Raw genomic sequence first — 27,525 nt, 5'->3', positions numbered from 1 at the left:
AAAAAATATTTTATTTTAATAACTTTATTCATTTCATTTTATTTTTTTCTACCTTTCTTTTTTTTTCTTTTTCTTCTGAGCCATGTGGCTGACAGGGTCTTGGTGCTCTGGTCAGATGTCAGGCCTGAGCCTTCGATGTGGGAAAGCCGAGTTCAGGAGACTGGACCACCAGAGACCTCTGAGCCCTATGTAATAAAAATCAGCAAGAGTTCCACCAGAGATCTCCAACTCAGTGCTAAGGCCCACCTCCACTCAACAACCAGCAAGCTCCAGTGCTGGACGACACATGCCAAACAACTAGCAAGACAGGAAAATTGTAGAATAATACAAGGCTGACCAGTATTTATTAAATAAATGGTCACATAATATTAATGATCACATTGTAAAAATGAGATAATTTATGTTTTCCATTTCAACTTTCTAAGCTATCTACTAAATATGACTCACTGATAGCATCTTAAAACAGAGATATTATACATTTGGTTATATTAATGAACATACTTTTCATATTTAGGAGAGTTTGGGGGAAAATCATACTGGTCTGAGAGCGTGTAGGCCAGACTATGACTTTTTGTTTGTGTACATACCAGAAAAATACGGCAGTTACTAAAATACCAATTCTGTAAATGACATCAAAAGTGGCAATTTCAATTAAAGAGCTCTCCAACTCATCTTCTATAAATAGCATATATAAACGATCAATGCATTTTAACATGTAAGAGGACTTTATCCCACAAAAATATTCCCCAAAACAGGCATCATTTTATCAATTTATTTTGGTTTATGTACTTTGAGGCTATGCATTAAAAGTCAATATTTACAGAAGTCTCAATGTTCTGACAGTTTGACAGGTGATAATAAAAATTATCTATTGTCTTCAAAGGATGCTTCTGAACCAGGTCCTTTCCAAAAGTGTTTCATATTTACCTTCAAGCAAACTGAAAATCACAGATGCAAGAAAGCACATTGAATTTTTCTGAGACAAATCAATATACAATGATATGATAAAATGTCAAGCCATTTTTTCCAACCATTCTTGTTGCTACAATGAACCTCTCTTTATTGCATGTATTCTGTCACGCTAGAAAACCGTCCACTTACCAGTTGGCATACCATGTTTAATTTATGTCCAAATATCAAGGATTAAGTCACATCTGAGCCATCTTTGGGAAATGCCAAGTGAACAGGAATGTAGGTGCTTGTTGAACTATTTACTCTATGTGTACCAGTTTTTCCCTAACACATAGAGGACTTCCTGACACATAGGAAAGAGTAAATGAGAGGTGCAGAGTGAAAGGAAACTAGCTCTGTTTTATTTTTTTTACCACAGAGAAATATTAAAAAGTCTACACATTAATTTTTATTTAAATTTTATATGTTATTATTATTATTTTTTTGCGGTACACAGGCCTCTCACTGTTGTGGCCTCTCCCGTTGTGGAGCGCAGGCTCCAGACGCGCAGGCTCAGCGGCCATGGCTCACAGGCCTAGCTGCTCCGTGGCATGTGGGTTCTTCCCGGACTGGGGCACGAACCCGTGTCCCCTGCATCGGCAGGCGGACTCTCAACCACTGTGCCACCAGGGAAGCCCTATATGTTAATTTTTGAACAAAGAACTTAAAAAACAACAATTGTAACAGAAAATCAAATATTTATACTTTGTTAAAAAAGTATCGGCATGACAACAGACGGGCCACATAGTAACAGCTAAGAGGACACTGGTACACTTTAGAAATGAATAGTAAAATACAATTATCTTCTATCCACTGTAAAATGTGTGATTAGGAGGAATCATAAACCAAATAATTAGCAATGACTAAAAATCAAAACATTAAAAAGTGACATTCTATAGCACCAAATGTTCTATGGAAAAGTGGAGAGACTATTCTGAGAAGAAGCAACAGAAGAGAATAAACAAGAGAACTGAATAGAATTGTTATTTTCTGTAGTAAGCTAACTAAAATTAATAGAACAATCACGGAAAGTAGCCAGGTCAGAGAAGTGTTTCTGGGGCCCTCCACCTGCTGGTGGCCTGGGTTCAACATTGAGGAATGATCCAGGGCCATGTTTCTCTTCTACCTGAGGTAGCAAAAATTATTCATGCCTATGAAATGATGTATGCCTTGAAATTTTTCAGACTTGACATTTTCAACCAAATCAATCACTCTGAATCCTCCCAGTTTTCTCTAAGAGAGATTCTGAATGTACAGAATATTTGAAAAGCCTGCTTTGACTAAAACAGTAATTTTCTACTCAAAGTCAGAAACGGTAAACCCAAGCATTTCTCATACTGACAAAATACAGGGTTATCAGAAGTACTATTCATCTAAATACAAATTTTACTTTAGAAACTTACTACTACTTTATGTAACCTAGCTTTTGAATATTCTTCAAATTAAAGTGCTTGTACTTGTAAAATCAGAATAATCTCCCATGTTTACTGTTATCCTTTCTAAAAAAATAGTGTATTAGTAATGATGAAGAGTTCAAAATTCAAAGACTGTTAGTACTTTCTTAGTTCTTTTTTTTCAAGTTCACTGAAGGGCTTTCCATCATAGGCCTTATTATGAAAACCACAATGTATTAAAACACGAAAGCCAATGCTGCTTCCTCCCACCCTTGTGGCAGACATCACTAATCAATCCTTTCAAACTCCTTCTCAAACAAGTATTCTAGCTAATAAAGACCAGTTAAGATGGGGTTGGCATAAGCACCCAGATATATAAAATATTAAGTATTTTAGTATTAAAAAGCTATTAATAATTTAAATAATATTTAGTTATTTAAAATATTTAATTACTAGAACAGCAGAAGAACTAATCAGTTAAAATAGACTCCCAACCGATCAGAAGGGACACCAGCAAGTGTGCTAAACTAGTATATCCCAACTGAATTCACACAATCCATTCTGCTGTCTTCAGTGTAAAAGGTCAGATAAAGGGATGGCTGGTCAATTTTATCACTTTTTATTACTGTACTATAAACACATGCTGAAAAAATATTTGCTACAATGATATACTAAATGCAGTGCTTAATGGCACAGTGAATAATTTATTTTCTTTTATTTGTGTACAGTGACCATGTTTTGAAAGCAGAAAAAACAAAGATAAGCCAGAGTAGTCACTTGTCTTGGCATATAGTAATCATTTTTAACAACTTGTGAAATGTTTTATAATCTAACATATAAAGCACATCCATCTAAAGGAAAGAAAATTAAGTTAAAAAGTACTGTAATATAGAAATTTAACCAAAGTGAAGCAAAGTTCTGTCAGGATTCTATTTCCATATTTACATCAATAATCTCCAAAGTCAACAGGCAAAATAATGCAAACCTGGGATAAGAATGTATACTAAATTAAGAAAACAAATTGTGGGGAAGAAAAAAATGCACTATTTAAGGATTTTCTAGGTAATTTAGAAAAAAAAAGATATGCATTAGAGATGTGGGTTGAAGCATGTGCCTAGGTCTTGGCAAAGTGGAAAAAATTCAGAAGTAGATCAGGGCAAGAGGTGGGTAACGGCAAGAGAGAGATGAGGGCAAGAGGAGGTTCACAGGGAACCCCAGCTGTTGGAAAACTGGAATTTGAATACAGAACCTTAGAGGGAGAGAGGGAGGGAGGAAGAGAGAGAGAGAAAGAGAGAGGGAGGGAGGAAGAAAGAGAGAGAGGGAGAGATCACATGCACGCACGTGTGTATTATAAGAAGGGTTAAATTGGACAGGGCTGTTATGATAAAAAAGGAAAAAGAAAATCAGTACTTAACCATTTATGTCCTCTGTACTAGCCATTTTACCATGGAGATTACATAAGTTGTTTTCAGTCAATCTTCAGAACATTCATATTTCTCGATATTTCTGACCACTATACAGATGAGGAAATGGAGTCTAGAATATTTAGGTAACTTGCTAGTTTTCATAGCAGGATGGCACCATGCAGTTGTATAATTGCTTACCTAATAGCAAGTTTCCCCTATTAGACTGCCAGCTACATGTGGGCAGTGTCCAAAACTTTCTTATGGATGATTTTGCTCCTGTGATCGGCATAAAAAAGGGCACTTACTATATACTTGCTAAATGTTGAGTGTTTCTTGTTACATTAGTGACAGCCAGCAGGCTAAATTCTATATCAATCTTTCAGTATCAAATTAAAATACAAGGAAAAACAGATTAATAATCAAAGGGTACTTTATTTAATAAATGATACTCAACTTATTAAGGTAAGGATATTGAAGGAGTTGCAAATTCATTCAAGAGAATTCTTCCTGGAGACCATGAAAGTAATATGATTGAATTCTGCTTCCTTTAAAATCAACTATATTAATGTACTGAAATAGTGCATAAACCTAAGGATCAACTTTTGCACAGATCTCTCTAGTTCTGAAAAGACTGAATTTGCAGCATCCAATGAAATGAGGTAAATCTTATTTGTAAACTGTATACTGACATTTTATGAAAATTAAACTATATATTAAATCTGCTAAGAAAGTTATGTTATCAAAACATTGTAAGTGGTATGTTTTAACTTATATTAAAACTAAAAATCCTGACCTAGAATTTTCTGTCAAACAACAATTATGCTGATTCAGAATCTTTAGAAATAACTTTAGTCAAATTAGAAATCTGTAGTCAAGGGGCTTCTCTGATGGAGCAGTAGTTGAGAATCTGCCTGCCAATGCAGGGGACACGGGTTCGAGCCCTGGTCTGGTTAGATCCCACATGCCGCGGAGCAACTGGGCCCGTGAGCCACAACTACTGAGCCCGCGCGTCTGGAGCCTGTGTTCCGCAACAAGAGAGGCCGCAACAGTGAGAGGCCTCCGCACCGCGATGAAGAGTGGCCCCTGCTTGCTGCAACTAGAGAAAGCCCTCGCACAGAAACGAAGACCCAACACAGCCAAATATAAATAAATTAATAAATTAAAAAAAAAAAAGAAAAAAGAAATCTGTAGTCAAACACTTTCTCACTCAAAATGCTATATTTCTTCTAATGAAGAGGGAGAAAAATAGTCCATTGTACTTTAACTGTTTAGGTGAATTCAACTATCTTTGTTGTAAACTTTTATTTCGTATAATAGGCTTTTATTCTTTCCCGGGAATAAGATGTAACCTCCCTAACAAATATTTCACTATGGACACTATGTTGTGATATATCACTTTTTTATTTGTAAATGCTTCTATCTATGAAATTTTAAATCCAGGAAAAATATATACCTTAAATATGTGGAAACTAATCCCATGGACTATCTTGAAAAAACAAAAAAAAAGCAGCCAACTTTGAAATTATTTTGTTAACTCAGTTACTGCACAGAGCTCGTGAAATCAGAAACAGAAGGTTATATTAAACCAAGGGATTTTATGTAGATTTTTTTAAGTGAATCACTTACATACAACTTTGTTCAAAGCCATTCATCTCACATTTGTGCACCGTTGACCAAAAGATGGATTCCACAACAGAGGGGAAACAAATAAAATGCAAAATCCTTTTCAGCATTGAAAAACTGCTCGAAGCTCACATTTCTTTATTTGTGAGACAGTAGCCTCATCTTCATACCCAGACAATAATACAATTTCATTCTATTCCTTTAGCTTTCCGATATTTTTATCTGTAACAGGAAGCATTCAGAGCTAAATACATATAGCTTTGCCTTCTGCCATAACACTGATAAGTTTGCCTTTGTTTGAGAATATTAAAAATAAAAGAGGAAGACAAAGTCTTCCTAGCCGTGAGAAAATAGACATCTGATTACAAGTTATCCAAGGATTCCATGCAGCGATTATTTTCTCTTTAAGACTTTTTGACAAAATATTTGATGCAGTGTTCAGATTTCATGTGTTAAACTATGTCATGAAATTTCACAAAACAAAGACAAGCAACGCTCTTCAGGCCCAAACTGACATGCTTTGCCATTCTGCATTCAAAAATAAAATACTTCATTTATCTGAGCTTTCAGTTTTAAATGAAAAATTATATTATATATCAGGGAATTATATTTATTTTATTATGTATTCATACTTAAGGCATTTTCCTCCCTAATGATTAATATTTGTCATGTTAAATAGAAGACAGGAAGACTGTATTCAGACAATGTGGTAAACATTTGTACTCCAAATTTTATGATATATAGTCCTGATATTTTCTTAATTTCTCCCATTTAAATGCATCTACTTTATACCGACTACTAATAACAATAGCTAACATTTATTGAGTGCTTCTAAGTTCCGGGCCCTTGACATGGTTTCTATCATTTCTTCCTCACAACAATCATTTGAGATACTATTACTATTCCCCTTATACAGATAAGGACTTTTGAGGCTTAGAGAATTGAAGCAACCAATCCACAGATGTGCAACTGGTAAGGAAGGTTGCTAGTCTGGGCTCCTGAACTATGCTTTCTGAGGAATGGGATAGTGAGAAGTGTGTTGGTAACAATATTTCATGCACAGCTAATGAGTTGTTGAAAATGTTTCTTCATAAAACTGCATTATTTGACTTGTCTTCCCGATACAAAATAATGCTTAACAGAAAGAAAACTTCAACATTTATAAAATGTACTGGAATAAAAACAAATCCCTTATTCAAAGTAAGAACATGGTAGACCCAATCTGACCAACCTGTATTAAATACTAATTGTTCCCTTTACTCTTCTGTACCTGCACTGGTTTCACAAAGGACAAAAGAAATAACTGCACAGGAATTACATAAAGCCATATATTCTATTTATAAAACTGACTAGACATTGCCAGCACTATCAATGTCTTTAACATTATGATGATATTATAGTTGATATTTCCCTTTAATAAAAATATAAATCACTGTTTATTCCCTGAAGCTAACCTCATTCATGCTAAATTATTTATGTATCCATTTTAATATGTATTTTGCATCTGACAGGAAAACTCTCCTTAGGACCATTTTACTGACCCACCTGTCATTATGATGGGGTAAACAATGTCACCTTTCCAGTGCACAATGAATTACAAAATGTTGCAAAGTACACCATCCATCATGCTGGCACTAAGTAGGTTTTCGAAGTAGATCTCAGATATCACAAATGCTGTTTAGACTGTTAGCAGAAAGCAAAAATTGGAAGCTTATACAAAACGGTCATATGATGAATGGACATGACAGCTCTTCAAAGTAAAAGGGCATGGCTCTTCTACAAATAACCTTGTCAAAAGCAAAAGTAGCGGGGAGCTTTGCTGGCAGTTAGACTAGAATAATTTAAGAACTTGTTAATGGCACTGCCTGATAGAAATTCATGCAAATACAGTGTATTCAAAATCAAAAAGTCGGTATGCCTGAGTCATCAGCAGCAACCTCTCAAGCTTGATTTGAATTGGGAAATAGTCTGAAGAGACATAGAAAATTCACCAGTGTCCTATTAATTAGAATATGCGAGTTTCAGTAATACACCTATCTAAAACATGTATATAAAATATATGCAAGTATTCTATATGCATATAAAATAGTCACCAAGAAATTGCTTTGCTTTTGAAAATTATAATACTAATATAGTAAAAGTTTAAAAAGTCAATATCACATTATGTCCTTTATTTATATAAATCTTTAAATTATTATGTACTTAGTGTAATAGATTTGAATTATTAACATAATTCTAAAAATACTTACTGCCAGTGTTGTCATCTAATTTGCACGGTTAATTTCTTAAATTATGTTCTTCAAATACAAAGTGTTTGTTTTATCTATAATTGCATTTTAGTTCCTTTAACATTATTCCCTTCTATCTAGGCCTAATATTTCACACATGGAATACACTTCTACATCTATAGCTAACTTTATTTCTCCCTTTTAATAGCTATATTATTTAAAATCTTTTTCACCACTTCTTTATTGAAAATGGTATTTTTTAATTCAAATATAGTTAATTTATAATATTATATTGGTTCCAGGTATGCAACATAGGGATTCAATATTTTTATAGATTATACTCCATTTAAAGTTATTACAAAATATTGGCTATATTCCCTGTGCTGTACAATATATCTTTGTAGCTTATTTACTTTATACATAGTAATTTGTATTTCTTAATCTCCTATCTTGCCCTTCGCCTTCCCTCTCCTCACTGGTAACCACTAGTTTGTTGTCTATATCTGTGAGTCTCTTTTTATTTTGTTATATTCATTCACTTTATTTTTTAGATTCCACACATAAGTGATAAAATAGAGTATTTTCCTTTCTCTGGCTGACATTTCACTAAGCATAATATCCTCCAGGTCCATCCATGTTGCTTCAAATGGCAAAATTTCATTTTTTATGGCTGAGTAATATTCCATTGTGTGTGGGTGCCTGTGTGTGTGTGTGTGTGTGTGGGCGCCTGTGTGTGTGTGTAAAAAATTACACTGCTATGAACATTGGGGTGGGTGTATTTTTTTGAGTTAGTGTTTTTGTTTTCTTCAAATATATACCCAGAAGTGGAATTGCTCAGTCATGTGGTAATTCTGTTTTTAGTTTTTTGAGGAACCTCCATACTGTTTTCCATAGTGGCTGCACCAATTTACACTCCTACCAAGTTAATACTAGAGTTCCATGACTTATGACTTCGCAGATACTTAACTACTTCCATGATTCTATAGTAGACCTTGGTTTTCTTTTATATGAAACAAACAGAAAATTTAAACACTTATAACTGATAAGATAAATGTGTGAAAATCCCACAGAGATATGGTTACACAGGAATACAAAAAAAAAAATCCAATGTGCCCAGGCAATTATTAAAGAGGTACACACTAAGGCAACTGAGACACAAGCTATAGTTCCACGGCTTTTCCATATCACCTCAGTCCAGGAATAATGGATGTTTGCCAGAGGAAACTGGAAAGAAAATAGATGGGGGTGATTCCAAGGATCCACTCAAGCTTCTGGGGTTTTGTTCTTGTTCTGTGTTTTGGACATGCTTTTGTTTAAGGAAGGAGATGACTGTGCTGTACTTGAATCAACCAGGATAAAGAGGAGCCTGGAAATGTGTAGGGCTTATGTAGGGTTGGGAGTCTAAAATATGTGGGGTAACTTTAGAATCTCGACTTGGGACCAAAGTTTCTGAACCAAAGAAAGAATGCTGGCGGCCTCCCTCTATTTCCATTAGTACGCAAGTACTTTTCCATTATTGCCTATCAGACATAGTGTATCAAGTCAAATCATGAGTCCTACACTAGGACATTTAATATTATGTTAACTTTTAATTAATAAAAAGGCTTCAAGGTGGTGCTGGTTATATGCGGTTCTGCTAAATATCAGAGAATGTTACAACACAGAACAAGAACAATGCCAAAGCAGTGGTTAGCTGCTTCTCCTCATGCCGCACCCAAAAAAAATTTTTTTTAAATTGGGAACAAGCATCTATTTCTGCAATGTAATTTTAAGTGATTTAAATTAATCATCTTAATCACAGTTAATAATAAGTTGGATTCTTAAAAATCTGTGCCAATAATCAACAATCAGAACCAGCATTTCATTCATATAAAATCTATAGAAGAAATCAATAGTTTTATTAAAAAAACTGAATGTGTTTGTTCAAATAGGACTCTTACATGGAGATGAAAAAGTTGCCTATATAAAGGAAACTAGTGACCAATTAAATGCTATGGTTTCTAACTGCTCTCTCGTCCTTACCATAGGCTAAGCTCTATCCTCCAAGATTTACATATATTAATTTAATTCTCATAACAAGCTTATGAAGCTGGAACTATTATTATCCCCATTACAGAGATGAGAAAACTCAGCCCTATATGCTTAATTAATAGTGGTAATTGGGCAGCTGAGATTTGAAACTAGTCCACGTGGCTCTAGAAGCTGTGCACTTAACCACAATGCCAAAAAACCACATCAAAAAAACCAGCTAACCCAGAAAGACTAAAGCAATAATTCACACCTCGTCCCTTGTTTATATTTTCCATCATAAAGCAGACACACTGTATGTCAAATCTTAAATGTGTGAGTAATCACATAAATTTTCCACTTCATTTCTTGTGTGCATACACAATTTCAAAACACAACTGCTTCCATTCCTATTCTTTCTGTCCACATTGATCTATTAAAATTTGCCTCTTCAGAACCAAAGAACGAAATGAACTCACACTGTAAGGATTAAGCAAACTGTGAATGACTCAGTCACACACTCAACACTTTTAAATTAAATTCTTCTAACATGTTTTCACTTTCAAAATATGACAAGAAAAGGGTCAGGCAATTCAAATCTTCCTTCCCCTTTCCTGGCACCTCCACACTGAGAATATTTACTGGTTATTTTGGTATGTTGCTTCTTGCCAGTTAGTTCAATTTAGATGAAAGCTGTTGTTTTCTAATTTCATTTCACTGTAAATGACAGAGACAAATTGTCATATTACCTTGAGAGTTCCACTGGCAGAATAGGCTGCATATGAGTAGAGCGGATCTTGGCTGCCGTGTTGTCTGGCTTCTTCGCTGCAAGGCTGGCCATTAGGATGAAAGCACTGGCCACTGCTGCTTAGAGTCACTGAGCTGGGAGAAGGGCCTGGCAGGTTCAGCAGCACAGAGTAATTTACAAACTGTACGTCTTCTAGGCCCAAAGAAGTCCACTGAGTCTTAATCTTCTTTGAAATTTCTATGTCGTTTTCACTTTTGTACAGTTGTACCAAATTTCTGAAAGAAATTTAAAAGGTATATTCTAAAAAAAAAAGGAAATCTTTATTCTTTCAAGTTGTGGTGATTCAGTATACGAACCATTATTAATAGATGTGGGATGTGAAAGATGCGTGAGACAGGACACTACACAAGAAATTCACAATTTGGTAGAGGTGATGAGCTTTACAGAAATTATAGAAAATCAAAGCAGAATGAATTAAACTCAAATTAAGAACTAATAAAGTTCTATGGGTCTACAGAGAAGAGAAGAATTAATACCAACTAGCTCTTTTATTACTTCTGATCCTTCTATTGACAACAACATAATCTATTTAAAACTCGGCTCCAAACCTAGGGGTCATGTTGGTTGAGACAGTTCTGCACTGTACTTAATATGATTACATATAAAGCTATGTGATTAATACACAGATATTGGTATTTAAAAAATAATTCAGAGGGAACTCTTCTGATACAAGTTACATGCCAAATTACATGATGCTATGAACATAATGATATGCAATAAAATCAGTATATTGTGGCAAAACCAACCACAGACTGTCAAACCAATATGAAGTTAATTTTTGTGTGTGCTTGCTGTGTAGTCTATATATTTATTCCTATACTTGTTCCATAACCCATAATGACACTATTTTTGCTTAGGACATCCTAGAAACCAGACAAGCTCTGTTTAAAAAAATGCATAGAACCTAGAAAAGCATGAGATATGGGAAATTAAAAAATAAAAATTTAATAAAGTTTTGCTTTGTTTTGGGCTAGAATGCAAAGGAACCAGCTCTTTTTTTGGCAAAAAATCTTCCTATAAGCATTTTATTGCTATCCAAACTAATACTTAAGTGGAAATTTTACTATAGTTGTCATTTTTGCCCATCAAATTATTTTTCTCACACATCCTTATTTTAGGACCCTGTTTATTCAAGAACCCTCAATGAAACATATTTGAAAAAAGAATAAGAAACAGGCACAATGGAAAAAAATACATAGGATGGTATAGGAAAGCATTACTGGAGAAAAAAGGTCTGTTGACACAGCTTAAAAGCTGGTGTATACAGGAAGGTGCGATGACAATTTACCAATTGTTTTCTATCTTTTTAAGGTTATTTCTATTCTTTTTTAAAACAATATCTAATTTAACCAATCATCAGTGTCATGTAAATTTTATGGAAAAACTTATGGGAAGAATTCTACTTTTTATTCTGAAAAATACTGGTCAGCCTTGTATTTTTTTTTTCTTTTTTTGGTGGGGAGGCTTTTTGAGGTATAATTGACAAACGAAATTGTATATATTTAAAGTGTACAACATGATGATTTAATATACATGTATGGTGTGAAATTATTATCACAATCAAATGAACACATCCATCAACTCACCTTTGTTACTTAGTCGTGTGCCTGTGTGTGTTGAGACCACTTAAGATCTACTCTCTTGGCAAAATTCAAGAATACAATACAGTATTGTTAACTATAGTCACCATGCTATATGTTAGATTCTCAGAACTTATTCATCTTATAACTGAAGGCTTCTATTCTTTGACCAACATCTCCCCATTTCCCTCAGCGCCCAGTCCCTGACAACTATGATTCTACCCTGTTTCCAAGAGTTTGACTTTTTTTAAGATTCAACATGTAAGTGATATGATGCAGTCTCTGGCTTTCTTGGTCTGGCTTATCGCACTTATCACAGTGTTCTCTGAATTCATCTACATTGTCGCTAATGGCATGATCTCCTTTTTTAAGGCCGAATAATATTATTGAATGTGTATATTGTATATACACACCACTTTTCTTTATCCATTCATCTGTCCGTGAACACTTAGGTTGTTTTCATACTTTGGCTATTGTGAATAATGCTGCAATAAACATGGCAGTGCAGATATCTCTTTTAGATACTGACTTCATTTTCTTTGGATATATACACAGAAGTAGTACAGCTAAATTGTGGTAGTTCTAGATTTAATTTTTTGAGGAACCTCTATACTATTTTCCATAATGGCTCTACCAGTTTACATTCCCACCAGCAGTGTACAATTTTACCTTTTCTTCACACCCTCACCAGCATTTGCTATCTAGTCTTTTTGACAGATCTCCTAACAGGTGTGAGGTGATATTTCATTGTGGTTTTGCTTTGTATTCCCTGATGATGTTGAGAACCTTTCATGTATCTATTGGTCATCTCTGTATCTTCTTTGGAGAAATATTAAGGTCCTCTGCCCAGTTTTTAACTGTTTTTTTTTCTTTTTCTGCTAATGAATTGTGTGAGTTTCTTATATATTTATATTTCTTATATATATATATATTATATATATATCTTATATATATATATTTCTTATATATAATATATATTATCCCCTTATTAGCTATACGTTGGGTATTTTCTCCTATTCCATAGATTGCCTTTTTATTTTGTTAATCATTTCCTTGGCAAAAAAAATTGCCAAGACCAATGTCAAGAAGTATTCTTTTTTAGGAGTATTGCAGTTTCGGGTCTTACATTTAAGTCCTTAATCCATTTCAAGTTAATATTTATGATGGAGTAAGATAGGGGTTTCTTTTGCATGTGTACATTGTTTTCCTTACACAATTTATTGAAGACACTGTTCTTTCCCCATTGTGTTCTTGCCTCCTTGGTCAAAAATTAATTGACCATATATATTGGGTTTATTTCTGGGCTCACTATTCTGTTCCATTGACCTATTTTCTATGATTAATTTGTTTCATTGATCATTTTTGATCAAACAGATCATTGATGTGTTTGGATGACAAAATAATCTTTTGATCACTATAGCTTTGTAATATAGTTTGAAATCAACAAGTGTGATGTGTCCAGCTTTGTTCTTTTTTTCTCAAGATTGCATTGGCTATTCAATGTCTTTTGTGGTTCCATATAGATTTTAGAAATGCCACTGGAATTTTGATAGGGATTACATTGAATCTGAAGATTGCTTTGGGTAGTGTGGACATTTTAACAATATTAGTTCTTCAAATAAGAACATGAGATATCTTTCCATTGATTTGTCTTAATTTTTTTCATCAATGTCTTAAAGTTTTCAGTGTACAGGTCTTTCACCTCCTTGGTTAAATTTATTCTCAAGGATTTTATCCTTTATTCTAGGCTTCCAATTTGTTGGCTGATATTTGTTCATAGTAGTCTCTTAAGTTCCTTTTTATTTCTGTGGTGGCAGTTGTAATGTCTCCTCCTTTATCTCAGATTTTATTTGAGTCTTCTTTTTTCTTAGTCTAGCTAAAGGTTTGTTGATGTTGTTTATTTTTCAAAAATACAGCTCAGTTTCATTGATCTTTTCCATTGCTTTTCTGGTCTCTATTTCATTGATTTCTGTTATTTACTGATCTTTGTTATTCCCATCTTTCTGCTAACTTTGGGCTTAGTTTGTTCTCTTTCTACTTTCTTCAGGCGTAAAGTTAGATTGCATATTTGAGATCTTTCTTTTTTCTTAAAGTATTTATCACTATAAACTTCTTTTTAAAACTGTCTTTGCTGCATCCCATAAGTGTTCATATGTTCTGTTCCATTTTTTCTCAGGATGTATTTTGATTTCCCTTTTGATTTCTTCCATGACACACTGGTTACTCAGGAGTATGTTGTTTAATTTCCATGTTTAAAAATTTTCCAGCTTTCTTCCTATTATTGAGCTCTAGTTTTACACCACTGTGGTCAGAAAAGATATTTGATACGATTTCATACTTCTTAAATTTGCTAAGTCTTGCTTTGTGACCTAAATTATGATCCATCCTGGAGATGTTCTATGTGTGCTTGAAAAGAAGGGGTATTCTGTTGCTGTTGGGTAGAATATTTTGTATATGTCTGTTAGGTTCATTTGGTCTAAAGTGTAGTTCATATTCAATATTTCCTTACTGATTTTCTGTCTGGATGATATATCCATTGTTTAAAGTTGGGTATTGGAGTCCCCAACAATTATTATATTGTTCAGATCTGTTAATGGTTGCTTAATATAGGTGCCAATGTTCAGTACCTATATACTTACAATTGTTACACACTCTTAATGAATCAATCCCTTTGTAATTACAAAATGACGTTCTTTGTGTTTTTACAGTTTTTAAAGTAAGTCTATTTTGTCTGATATAAGATTGTAGGGGTCCTCAGTGGCCAAGGTTGTGACTATACACAGTAGCAGTGAGGGCTGTTTGGTAGCAAAGGCTGCTGGGGACTCCCCATCTCTTTTTCTCCCATGTAGGACGTTTTGGCTGAAGGGATCCCTCTTGGTGCCTGGTTGGCTTGCAGGGCTATTACAGTGAGGGTGGCATGGGTGTCTGATGAATGGACACCCATAGAGTAATCACAAAGCCAGGGTCTGGAGTACAGGTGCTTGTAGAGTGATAGCAGCTCCCAGGATCCAGGACATTGGTCAGCCTACAGTGGCAGTGACTCTATTGCCTAAGTCACAAGAACACATGGAATGGCAGCTATATCCAGGTCTAAAGTGCAGGTATAGCAGAGTAGCCATGGTTCTGAGTTCTGGCGAATGTGCATGGTTAGGGGGGTGGTGGCAGCCCTGGTTCTGGGGACTCTGCAACAGCAATTCTTTTGGGTGTGGGGAGGGACAGCAGCATCTCCCTCTCCTGGGAGTCTGCAGCAGTGATGGCTTTTGGTTACCTCAGTGGTGAAAGCTGTTGGTATCCTCTAAGCATCAGGTCACTGAAGTCCATGCCAATGAACATTTTGGGGCCTCCCACCATGAAAGCTGTGGGGAGTTTGTGGCTGTTGGGGTGTTACAGTCCTGAGTGACAAGATTGTTAGGATCCTCCACAGAGCCAACCACTTGGGACCATGGTTGATACCAATAGCCTCCACCCTTCTTGGTTCCTAGCCATCTTTGGATGTCCCAGCTAAACTGATCTCCCCCACAACCTTTCTCCTTTTTTTTTTTTTGATCCACTGTGTTGCTATAGCCCTCCCAGACCTATTTTAGTGCCTGGGTATCTAATTTTGTTTTTTGGTGGGGGAGAGGAGGGGTGAATACAGGCTAGTATTTTCTACTCCCTCATCTTGCTCTCTTCCCTGTTCTTTCATTGCTGTATCTGATCTCTGCCTCTGCAACTCTCTTTCTTTGTTCCTAACTGCAGTTCTTTCTGCAGTATTTTGGACAGGGCAAGTAAACTAATTGAATTGAAACTTAACTCAGTTTGATGAAAAAACCATTTGGAAATTAATAATCAATAATCTCCTTTTGTAATATGTATAAAGTGGACTTGCAGAATACACACGTTTTATTCATGTAAATTTGACTATGTACAGTCAACATTAACAGAAAAAGAGAAGAGAAATTTTAATACTACTTTAGACTTCTATTTTCTTTTTTTTTTGCTCCTCTACCCAGTCAATTGATGACCATAAGTCTACCAATTAGTAGGCAGGATATTTACTCTGCCATTTCTTTTGCTAGTCTCAGGTTCAAAGTGCTTTACAGTGTAAACAACACAAAAAAATGTTTCAAGATGTTTATACTTACAACATGGCCTTGAAAGGTAAATAAAATACTACTTTAGGGACTCAAATGAAGAATTAGTAATTTGTCTCAATGCTGGAGAATTTCTAAATATTATTCACTATTAAGCTAAAATTACTGAGTAAAGGATATTTGTATTCTCTATTTCAATTTAAAGGATATATACTTTTTGTATTATAATTTCATTTTTCAATGTTATGAAAAAATTGAATATATAATATATAACATATATAACTTATGAAGAATAATGAAAGAATGACCCAGCCTATGAAGTATAACATTTCCAATATTACTGAAGCCCTCTAGATAGTCTTTATTTCACCAGTTACCCTGGCCTGCAGGGTAATCATCAACGTTTTTTCTCTTTTTGTGGCTTCCTTTGTCTTCTTTTTATAGATTTAATATGTATGTATCTATAAGTCCTTAACAGTTCATTCCTTAGGCTTTGAGTTTCTACCTTTATATACTTGGTATCTTCTATATATTCTTTTTTTACATATATTGACATATGACATTACGTAAGTTTAAAGTGTACAACATGATGATTTGATACACTTATATATTACAAAATGATTACCACCATACCATTAGCTAACACCTTCAGCACATCACATAACTATCATCTGTTTTTTGTGGTGAGAACATTTAAGATCTACTCTCTGGGCTTCTCTGGTGGCACAGTGGTTGAGAATCTGCCTGCCAATGCAGGGGACACGGGTTCGAGCCCTGGTCTGGGAAGATCCCATATGCCGCGGAGCAACTAGGCCCGTGAGCCACAACTACTGAGCCTACGCGTCTGGAGCCTGTGCTCCGCAACGAGAGGCCGCGATAGTGAGAGGCCCGCGCATGGCGATGAAGAGTGGCCACCGCTCACCGCAACTAGAGAAAGCCCTCGCACAGAAACGAAGACCCAACACAGCCAAGAATTAATTAATTAATTTAAAAAAAAAGATCTACTCTCTTAGCAGCTTACAATACGATGATTATTGTAAATATACGAATATTCTTTTGTGATTTGATTTTCACTCAGTATTAAATTTCTGAGATTCCTCCAGGTTTATTATCAGTTTCCTGAGACAAGTATTTTTAAGTTGTTTTGTTTTCTCATTATTACAAATAATGCTGCATTGATCATTCTTGTCTATGTTTCCTAATAGATATAGGCAAGAACCTCTCTAGGGAAGGACTTACTGGTCCATAGATTATGTGCTTGTATAACTTTAGTCAAAAATGCCAAAATGCTTTTTTAAAAGTTCTGATTGCACTGCTGCCAGGTCTGCATGAAACTTATTCTTCCATTCCTCACCAATACCTGGTATTGTCTTTATTATTTTATCTTATATTTTTACCAAGGGTAGTGGGTGTAAAATTGTATATCATTATGTAACTCAGAAATACTGTCACTGGTGTATGCTAAATAGTTTTCCAAAGCTTGTTGTACTACCAGCATTATTTGAGAGGTCCTTTTTTTTTTTTTTTGCAGTACGCAGACCTCTCACTGTTGTGGCCTCTCCCGCTGTGGAGCACAGGCTCCGGACGCGCAGGCTCAGTGGCCATGGCTCAGGGGCCCAGCCGCTCTGCAGCATGTGGGATCTTCCCGGACTGGGGCATGAACCCATGTCCCCTGCATCGGCAGGCGGACTCTTAACCACTGTGCCACCAGGGAAGCCCTAAGAGGTCCTATTTTTAGAGTATCTAACTTTTGCTATCCAATAAAAGTAAAATTGTATCCAATTTTTATTTGGATAATAAAATTATTTTATTTGGATAATACAAATTATTTATTAATTTGTATCCAAAATTGTATCCAACTATGATTTTAATTTGCATTTCCAGGATTACTAATGAAGATTTTTTCATGTATTATTTAGCCACCCATATTCCCTTTCTATGCAATGACTATCTGTGTCTTTTGCCCACATTTATGGAAGCTTTTGTGTATTCCTGATAATATTTTTAGGTCAGGTGTAGGGTACCTATCTTCTCCCAGTTTTTGGCTTCTCTTTCATTTTCAATGTCTTGTTTTATGGTATTATAAAAGTTTATAATCTTAATGTACATTTTTTAAAGGTTTTTTGGTTTCTTATTTGTTTTTAATAGAATGTACAGTGCCATAAGCTGGCCACAGCATGGTGTCATTTGCTCCACAGAGCCTTTGTGTACATGTATTTTTTAATACAGTGTGATGGTTTCCACATTTTCCTGATGTGCTTAAGAAATTCCTCTCAGGGATTTTCCTGGTGGCACAGTGGTTAAGAATCTGCCTGCCAATGCAGGGGACACAGGTTCGAGCCCTGGTTCAGGAAGATCCCACATGCTGTGGAGCAACTAAGCCCATGAGCCACAACTACTGAGCCTGCTCTCTAGAGCCCACGTGCCACAACTACTGAGCCCATGTGCTACAGCTACTGAAGCCCATGTGCCTAGAGCCTGTGCTTCACAGCAAAGAGAAGCCACCACAATGAGAAGCCCACGCACAGCAACGAAGACCCAACACAGCCATAAATAAATAAGTAAATAATTTTAAAAAAAGAAATTCTTCTCAAACCTAAGGAAATGAAGTCATTCTCATAAAAGTTTTAAAGAATTAAGTTTCTCACATTTCAATGTTTACTTGGAATATTTGTGTGTGTGTGTGGTATGGGATAGGAATGCATGAAATATTACTTTTTTCCATATGAATAATCATCCTAGTCACCTTTGTCATATTCTTCACTCATGTGCAGTGACAGTCATATACAAATTTGCACATGTCTGTCAGTCTGACTCAGCTCCTTAGTCAATTCCATTAGTCCTTTTGATCCATCTTCATAGAAATATTCTATTTTAATTATTATTACCTTAAAATATGCCTCAGTATTCAGAAGGGCAAGTCCTCCTACTTGTTCTTCCTCAAGAACATCTTATTGTTTCTTTTTCTCTTCCATACTAATATTAAAATGAGTGTATCAATTTCCATATCAAGATTATGATTAGAATTACACTGAGACAAGATCAATATGAGGAGAAATATCATCCTTATAATAAAATAACAATAAGCCCTAAATATTATCAAATACCCAGTTAGTGTTAACATAAAAATGTTTTAAAATTAAAATATTTTCTGCTTATTGATGGTGTAGAGGAATACTATTCCATTGTTCTATCAAGTAATCCTGCTAGGCTCTAATTATAATATTTTTATCTTTTTCTTAGTTTTCTTCATTAAAAATATAAGCAAATAATGAAGTTTTATTACTACCTTTCTCATCATTTATAGACTGTAATTTTTTGATTACTAAGCAGGCTAAAACCTCCAGAAGATATTTAATAAAATATTTAATAAGTTATGATAGTTATTTCTAAATATTAGATTAAATATGTTCCTCTCATTTTGATAGAAGCTGTTTTATAATTAGGTATTGGATTTTATCAGAAATTCTGATGCATTTATTAAGACAATAATATTATCCTTTTCTTAATAGGGTGGATTGCCTTAATTGAAATTTTTTAGCATTAACTCAAACTTGCATTCCAAAAATTAACTCTACTTAGTAGAATGTATTATGATTTTTAGCTATTATGTGATTTATTTTGCAAACATTTTATTCACAATTATCATGTCTAGTTTTATAAGTAAAGCTGGTATGCAATTTTCAGGCATGATTTTAATTTGAAGTTACACAAACCTCAAAAAATGAGGTAGAGAGTATTTCGTCCCTTGATCTGTTTTTTTGGGAGAACTTGAATATGATTATAATCTTTGAAAAATACATATTATTCTAATTTTTTAACATCTTTATTGGAGTATAATTGCTTTACAATGTTGTGTTAGTTTCTGCTGTACAACAAAGTGAATCAGCTATACATATACATATATCCCCATATCTCTTCCCTCTTGCATCTCCCTCCTACCCTCCCTATCCCACCCCTCTAGGTGGTCACAACACTGAGCTGATATCCCTGTGCTATGCAGCTGCTTCCCACTAGCTATCTATTTTACATTTTGTAGTGTATATATGTACATGCCACTCTCTCACTTCATCCCAGCTTACCCTTTCCTCTCCCCGTGTCCTCAAGTCCATTCTCTACATCTGCATCTTTATTCCTGTCCTGCCCCTAGGTTCTTCAGAACCTTTTTTTTTTAGATTCCATATATATGTGTTAGCACACAGTATTTGTTTTTCTCTTTCTGAATAGTTATTATTCTTAAACTAAAAATTGTCTTACTTGATGTTCTTATTATGGGAGAACTATGAACTGCTGATTCAAACTCTTTAATGCTATACTAATTTTATTAGTTCTTCTTTGAATCATAGCTCTTTCATTACTCCCTGTGTCACTTGCTATTAATCTTCAAAGTTTCTGATTTCATCACTTGCCACAGTACTCTATCGTACGTTTTGATTCCCTTGCCAACTTCTCTTACTACCCTGTCAGCTCAGGATACCAGTGTTTTAAAGGAGGTATATGATAATATACCTCCTTTAAAGGTAGTACTGTAGGTACTGTACACAGCCTCTACATGTTTTGTATGGTACCTACTTAAAAATAATACCAAAACCAAAAATGCACTAACTCGAGCACCTAAATCCCTACATGTATTAGACATGATGTCTTTGTAAGTACTGATTACTATTCCCACAGCATCTAATAGGGAAAAATCTGGATAAGCAGCTAAGAATTATGACCCAAATTCCTGCATCTTCCACAGACTTACATTGCAAATATTTGTTCAAAATTTATTGATGTATCATTTTACACATTATCTTTACCTTAGAGAGATTATCTTATTCAAATCTTATACACTATGATGGTCGACTGGATTTAAGGGAACATGTATTACAGTAGTCTGAATACCACTTTATCAATATAACAAAAATGCATCCTGAAAGATGTTAACAAAGCTTTGGTATACACATGGTTATAAAAGTACTGGTCTTTAAAAAATGATAGAGAAAACATTTCCTAATAAATATTGCCTAACATTCCAAATAATTAAGGTAATAAATACCTGTTCAAGCTTAATCTTCCTAGATCAATTTTTAATTCTACTGCCTTTAAAACTGTATTTTAAATTTATCTAATTGTTTATATGAGTCTTGCCCCCTGCACCACCCCTCCAAAAAAGTTTTAAAGAAGCTATATGAGTTCTATGTTCTGAAATTATGTAACCTTTAAATCTAAATTGTTTTACATAAATCAGTTTTATTGATACAAATGGTTTGGTCAAATGATTCTATCCATTAATTATTTCAAATCCCTTCGAATGTTAAAATGCAGAAATTTTATTGAGAATCTACAGTTTTCTGAACTTTTTCCCCACAATATTTTGAGATATACGGTGAACAGTTCTGTTATAATTAGGCAGTTTGCTATATTCAAAAAGAAATGTTATTCAGTAATTAACTGCAATATAATTTCAATTTACTAATTTCAGAAAAAGCTGCAAAACTAGGAGTGTGTCACCTAAAATCACACGATATTTGACAAATATTTCGCTCTGCCTTAATTTTTAGGAGTTTCCATGGGCCAGTAGTTTTGGCAGGAAGTATAATGAACTGTGATGCCTGAGACTTGAATTTGCAAGTAAGTTTGGCATTAGTGTTTCACTGGTTGGTAGAGAATGGAAATGGGAGGATTTTGGCTTTGGTAGACAAAATTCTGTTTATATCAATGTTTCACACCTGCTACTGGATGAGCCACAGAGCAACCCTCGTGTTCGAATTGGAGGAAGCGATGCATGTAGTATTCCTAGTGCAAGCGTGAGTGCCAAGATTCTACTGTAAATGAACAGGGAAAGAAAACACCTAAAGAAACACACTCACATTACACAGAAAACAAACAGCGCATTTACTCATGTCCACCGAGATTTTCTTATGTGCACATACAATAACATACACACATACTCATACTGTAGGGGTTTGATATTTCTTATTTGACTTGGTATTCAATGTAGTAAATTCTGTGAATCATGCACTATATGTACCTAGTAAATTTCAAGATTATAGCATGAACTGACTTTTAATCTCAATTTTGCTTTAGAAATATTAACACTAAAATGCATGGTAAAACTGTATTACACATGATAGCAAGAAATTAAGTGGTGAGGAGGGTAAAGGAACATTCTTTCACTTTTCCTCCCAGCCACCCACTAACACCATGCCAAATAAAACATGATTACGTGCTCAACTACTTTTTGCCTTTTAAAAGACCATATTAACAGTAAGTCCTGTATTTAATATCTACTCTAGAGACTGAAAACATTGTGCATAATTATTTCACAAAAAGACCCTCATGTAACTACTGTTATTGTTTTACAGGTAAGAAATTTGAGGGTCAGGCAATGTAACCAAGAAGTAAAATGTCCCAGATTTTAAGGAGGTCAGATTTCTCCTGCACTACATTGTATTTTAGATTTCCACTATACTACACTGCTATTTAGAAGGAGCAGATAGTCTTCCAAACCCTGATGCTTTCCAAAAGCAATACAAATGTTGAGGTTTATAAAGCATAGTATTTGGGTAAAATAATTAAAAGTTAGATGGTATGAGGTTGGAAGAAAGAGATCTTTATGCTCATGAGAAAATAAGACAGAGAAATCAAAGTATTTCAAGAACACAGTAGTCTAAATTTCAGCGTTTGAGAACCATCTGAACAAGAAAGAAAAAACTGCTTCTTATATACTCCATTTTTAAAAAAACTAGAACAGAAGTAGATTAGCTGAAAGATATCTTCCTGTCTCCTCCTTGTGATCAAGGAGAACATGATACATAGCTGTCTGCTTTGCACGTTATGGAAGGCACACAGACGGGCTTGGTGATCTCTAGCTAAATCCCTGGCATAAAGCTGGTAATTAATATTCAATTAATTTGATATTTCTTTTAACTTGATATTACACAAACAGTAAAATAAATGACTAAAACCCAGGACACACAGAAATGAAACAAAATAAACTGCCAATACATCTGTTACTACCTGAATTAGAAAAAATAAGAGTCTAGTGGTATATCTCTACATCTTTCATCCTTTGCACACATTCGTACAGGAGATAATTCCATCCCTGGTTAATAACGTGTGCATATTTGGATTGTAAGAAAAAAATACAGTAGTATCTAATGATGAAGCATTTAAAAATACATTTTAGAAAGAAGAAATGTGAAAAAATGGAGGCTAATAAGCTTTTATAGAATGCACCAGCCCAGCACAAGAATGTTATACTTACTATTAATAGCGCCTGGCTTTAGAGACTCTGTCTCTGTCTTTTAGGGAAAATAGTTGTCAAAGGTCACTTTCTGATTAAGCACCTAAATTATCTAAGCTAAATTTAAAAGTTGATTCACAAAATGGACAAGTTAATCCAATCAGTAAGACATTATAAGTCTTCAGTGTCATCTGCTTGGTTCTCTAATGCAATGACATAAACTTGGATGGTACCAAAACTTACATGGATTCTTGATTTAAATAGTCACTACTCTATGATCCAATGAATAAATATTGGGAGAAGCATATTCCATTTCAATAAGATCATAACAAAAGTGACTGGTCTCCATACTTCAGAATAAGCATTTTTACTGAGAAATGTTTAAAGTACCTGAAACACTAACATGATTCCCTATTCTTGACATTAACACAAAATCATTAACATATTTTACTAAACTTAAAAAAATAAACTTTTTAAGGACAAGTATTGAGTCTCACCCTTTTTAACACATCCTAAAACTCTAACTACAGTTCCTTGTGCTTAGTAAATGGGAACCATAGCAAATAATCAGTAAATGTTTTTTACTAAATATACTGTTAAGACTATATTGAAAGTATAATTTTAACATACTTATTTTCATTTATTTTCCAATATAGCAAATTAAATCTTGAGTAGTACAGTAAGGTTGACTAAAATAATGAAGTAACCTTATATAATGGGGGGAATTAATATATTTAAAAAATAATTTTTAGATATTGTCTTTCTGTGACACTGCAAATACATTAAAGCTATTGTCAAAACAATGAATGATAATGTCTCCATGAGGACAATAATCAAAATCAGTAGGAATTTGTGTTACTTGTCACTTGTTAATCAAAACTACCTTCCTTCATGCACACATTCATTTCAGCACTCGAGTGAAATCTTCTCTATTAAATCATACTCATTACATGGCATGTTGCATAAATCATGAGAAAAAACTCTTAAAACAGTCATCTTTATGAAATGCTTTGAAATCAATCTGTAGAGATATCTGGTCATTGAAAGTCATAACAGTATGGAAACAAAAATGAAAAATGAAAAGTAAATGTTAAAATGATAGAAAATTAGGGTTTTGACAAGAAAAACATATTGCATGTTGAGATATTTGAATAAGCTGTCATTTACAAGCTTCATCTCTATTGTACATGTGAAGAAAGAAGAAAAGAGGCTTATTGCTAGAGAAGAAATGAGCAGCATTGATGGTGATGTATTTCTGACATATACTATCCCTAGTTGGGCCAGACCCTCATCTGCTGAACATCATGAATAATCCAGGATAATTGGACAACCAACTGTCAACAAAAGATTGGTAGAGGGTAGTGGGTGCAGGTGGAGAGAGACAGGAGCTTTGGAAGGAGGAGAATAGAGAGTGGAAAGACTCTGGATTACCTATTGGTTTACCTACTGGTAAAAAAAAAAGAAAGAGGGCTTACCTATTGGTTTTCACATATAAGCTAGATGACCTTGTGCATATCAGTATCTTTTGAGCCTCAGTTTCCACACTGTAATATGTTGAATAGTAACATGTTAAGGTTTTTTCTGAGAGCATTAAATACATATGTAAAGTGCTTAGCACAGTCTCTAGCACTTCCAGGAGTATAACAAAGGTTACTTTTCTTTCCCTTTTCCTGTCCTAAATGGTCTGTCCCAAGTACTGAAACAAGAATAACAGCATCTACTTTAGTATAAGAACTGCATCAGAATATATACATGGACATAATTTGATTCATGGTTGGAACTACTGATATTAAGCCCCATTTGCCATCTTTCTCTTCTTCTGAGAAAGTTCATGATATTTGAATATACTGCTACATATTTGAATTCTAGACACTGGATTCAATGTTTTATATTTTCTTTCTTCCCTCCAGGTCCTTAACAGTTAGGAGCACAATGGAAAAGTTAAGTCTAGAATGATCTCAGATTATTTGTTACTTATTCTTCACAGAAAAATTACCATCATCTCCCTTTAAAAGTTTTTATTTTTTCTTTATGTAATTAATGTGTATTTACTGGAGGAAAAAACTAGAAAAAACAGAGGAGCAAAAAAGTTTAACAAAAGAATGCAAGAAAATAATCCCAACAGGAAAATGCTCTCCTGGTAATAAAAACAAAAACAACAACAAAACAATATTACCTGTTGGCAAAATTGAGTTCATAATTCAAATGCTTTTTAAAATAATACTCATAATTGTTACAGCATTTATACTGTCACCACTACCAACATTTTCTGAGTGTTTGCTCTGTGCCAATCATTGTTTTAGGTGGTTTATATTCATATAATATTTGAACACAAAATTTGAAATTATATTAAAATGGGCCTAGGAAAGAATTAGAATAATTCCCAAGTTTTAAGAAAAGATGTCTAGAAATTTGTTTCTTTGCCCTGGCCCACACCAAACAGCTGAATATAGAGCTGCCAGTTAATGAAGACTGGCAGAGCAAGCTGACAGCATCAAGTCTGGAGGATAAGCCAGTAAGCAAAGTTTCAGAGAATTGTATTCTTTCTAGTAATCTAGAGATGGTGGACATTTCTTGAATCTAGGTCAAATATGTCTTTGTGTGTGTATATTCATACCACTGAATGAATATTGGTGATGCTAATCCAATTGATGAAGCAAAAGCAGATGGCTAATATGCTCCCAGATGAAGGAAAAAAACAAACAAAGAATAGTACTCTCATCACTGAATATCTACTATGTACAAGGAAATGTAAAAGCTCCCATCTGGCAAAATCCGGCTAAAACATCTGAACTTCTTTGGCAGTTGGTCAAATCTCACTTTGAACTGTCCCATGCATTTTTTTTTTTTTTTTGGACTTTGCCACTAGATACGTATTTTTATTCTCACATTCATTCTCCCCCCGGCCCTCCACCCGCAAAATGATTACTGACTATCTACTGTGTGGCAGCCACTGTGTTTATTTCAGGTAAATGGTTAAACCAAACAGACAAAACTCCTTGATCTCTAGTTAAGTGAGGTAGGCTTTAAAACTTACAAAACAAAATTTGAAAGTACGAAGAAAATATGCAAATTCACAATCAGAGTTGGAAATTTTAACAAACTTCTCTCACTAACTGATAGAATAAACAGAAAAAGAAAAGTTGACTTTTCTGGAATAATACGACTGGTTTTAAAAATTGACCAATTTGACATACACAGAAAACCATACCCAATAACTTTCTAAGTGCACATGGAACATTTACCAAAACTTCCCATATGGTAGGGCCATAAAGCAAGTCTCAACAAACTTCAAAACACTAAAATCATATAAACTGTATGTTTTGAACACAGTGGAGTTAGGCTAGAAACAAAAAAGAAAAATATAAGCAGAAATTCCAGTTGCTTAGAAATTAGATAATTCTCCTTAGTAACTAGTAAGTCAAAGGTGAAATTAAAATAGAAATAGGGAATATTTTTAAATGAATGATACTGAAAATATGACAGCAGTATTTTGGGGAAGCAGCTAAAGCAGAGCTTAGAGAAAACTGTATTGCCTTAAACAAGTAAGAAAACAGAAAGTCAATGATTTAGCTTCAATTTCAAGAAATTAGAAAAATAAAAGCAAAATAAACTCAAATGAAATTTAAAAGAAGTAATAAAAATAAGAACAAAAATGATCGAAATAGAAAACAAATGTACAGGAGAAAAAATCCTATGGACGCTCTGATATGCATTTTGGGTTTTTGGTTTTTTAATTATTTATTTATTTATTTTGGGCTGCATTGGGTCTTTGTTGCTGCACGCAGGCTTTCACTAGTTGCAGAGAGCAGGGGCTACTCTTTGCTGTGGTGGGTGGGCTTCTCATTGCGGTGGCTTCTCTTGTTGTGGAGCACAGGCTCTAGGTGTGCAGGCTTCAGTAGTTGTGGCATGCGGGCTCAGTAGTTGTGGCTCATGGGTTCTAGAGCACAGGCTTAGTAGTTGTGGTGCATGGGCTTAGTTGCTCCATGGTATGTGGGATCTTCCCAGACCAGGGCTCGAACCTGTGTCCCCTGCATTGGCAGGTGGATTCTTAACCACTGCACCACCAGGGAAGTCCTGGTATTTTTTTTTTATAACACATGAATTTTTAATAGATATTCTTTTAATAAATATCTCTTAATTACCTATTATGGAACATTTACATAGTACATGAATATTTAATATTTGGAATCCATTTACATAATATATGAAGTACATAATACA

General features: G+C 34.5%; 1 protein-coding gene across 9 annotated transcripts in view; it reads right to left on the bottom strand.

Moving 5' to 3' along the window:
• NAALADL2 (N-acetylated alpha-linked acidic dipeptidase like 2) overlaps window positions 1-27,525 on the bottom strand; it is a 1,497,545-nt gene that overhangs the window by 652,291 nt on the left and 817,729 nt on the right. For all 9 annotated transcript variants that reach the window (XM_079922501.1, XM_079922499.1, XM_079922500.1 and 6 more), the window contains one exon: window positions 10,359-10,632. In XM_079922501.1, the coding sequence (XP_079778627.1) occupies window positions 10,359-10,632 (274 nt within the window). The remainder of the gene's footprint in view (window positions 1-10,358; window positions 10,633-27,525) is intronic.

The sequence above is a fragment of the Stenella coeruleoalba genome (genome assembly GCF_951394435.1).
Source record: "Stenella coeruleoalba genome assembly, chromosome: 5".
Taxonomy (NCBI): Eukaryota; Metazoa; Chordata; class Mammalia; order Artiodactyla; family Delphinidae; genus Stenella; species Stenella coeruleoalba.
Note: the sequence above shows the minus strand (reverse complement) of the source record. Positions and strands in the feature narration are given on the sequence as shown.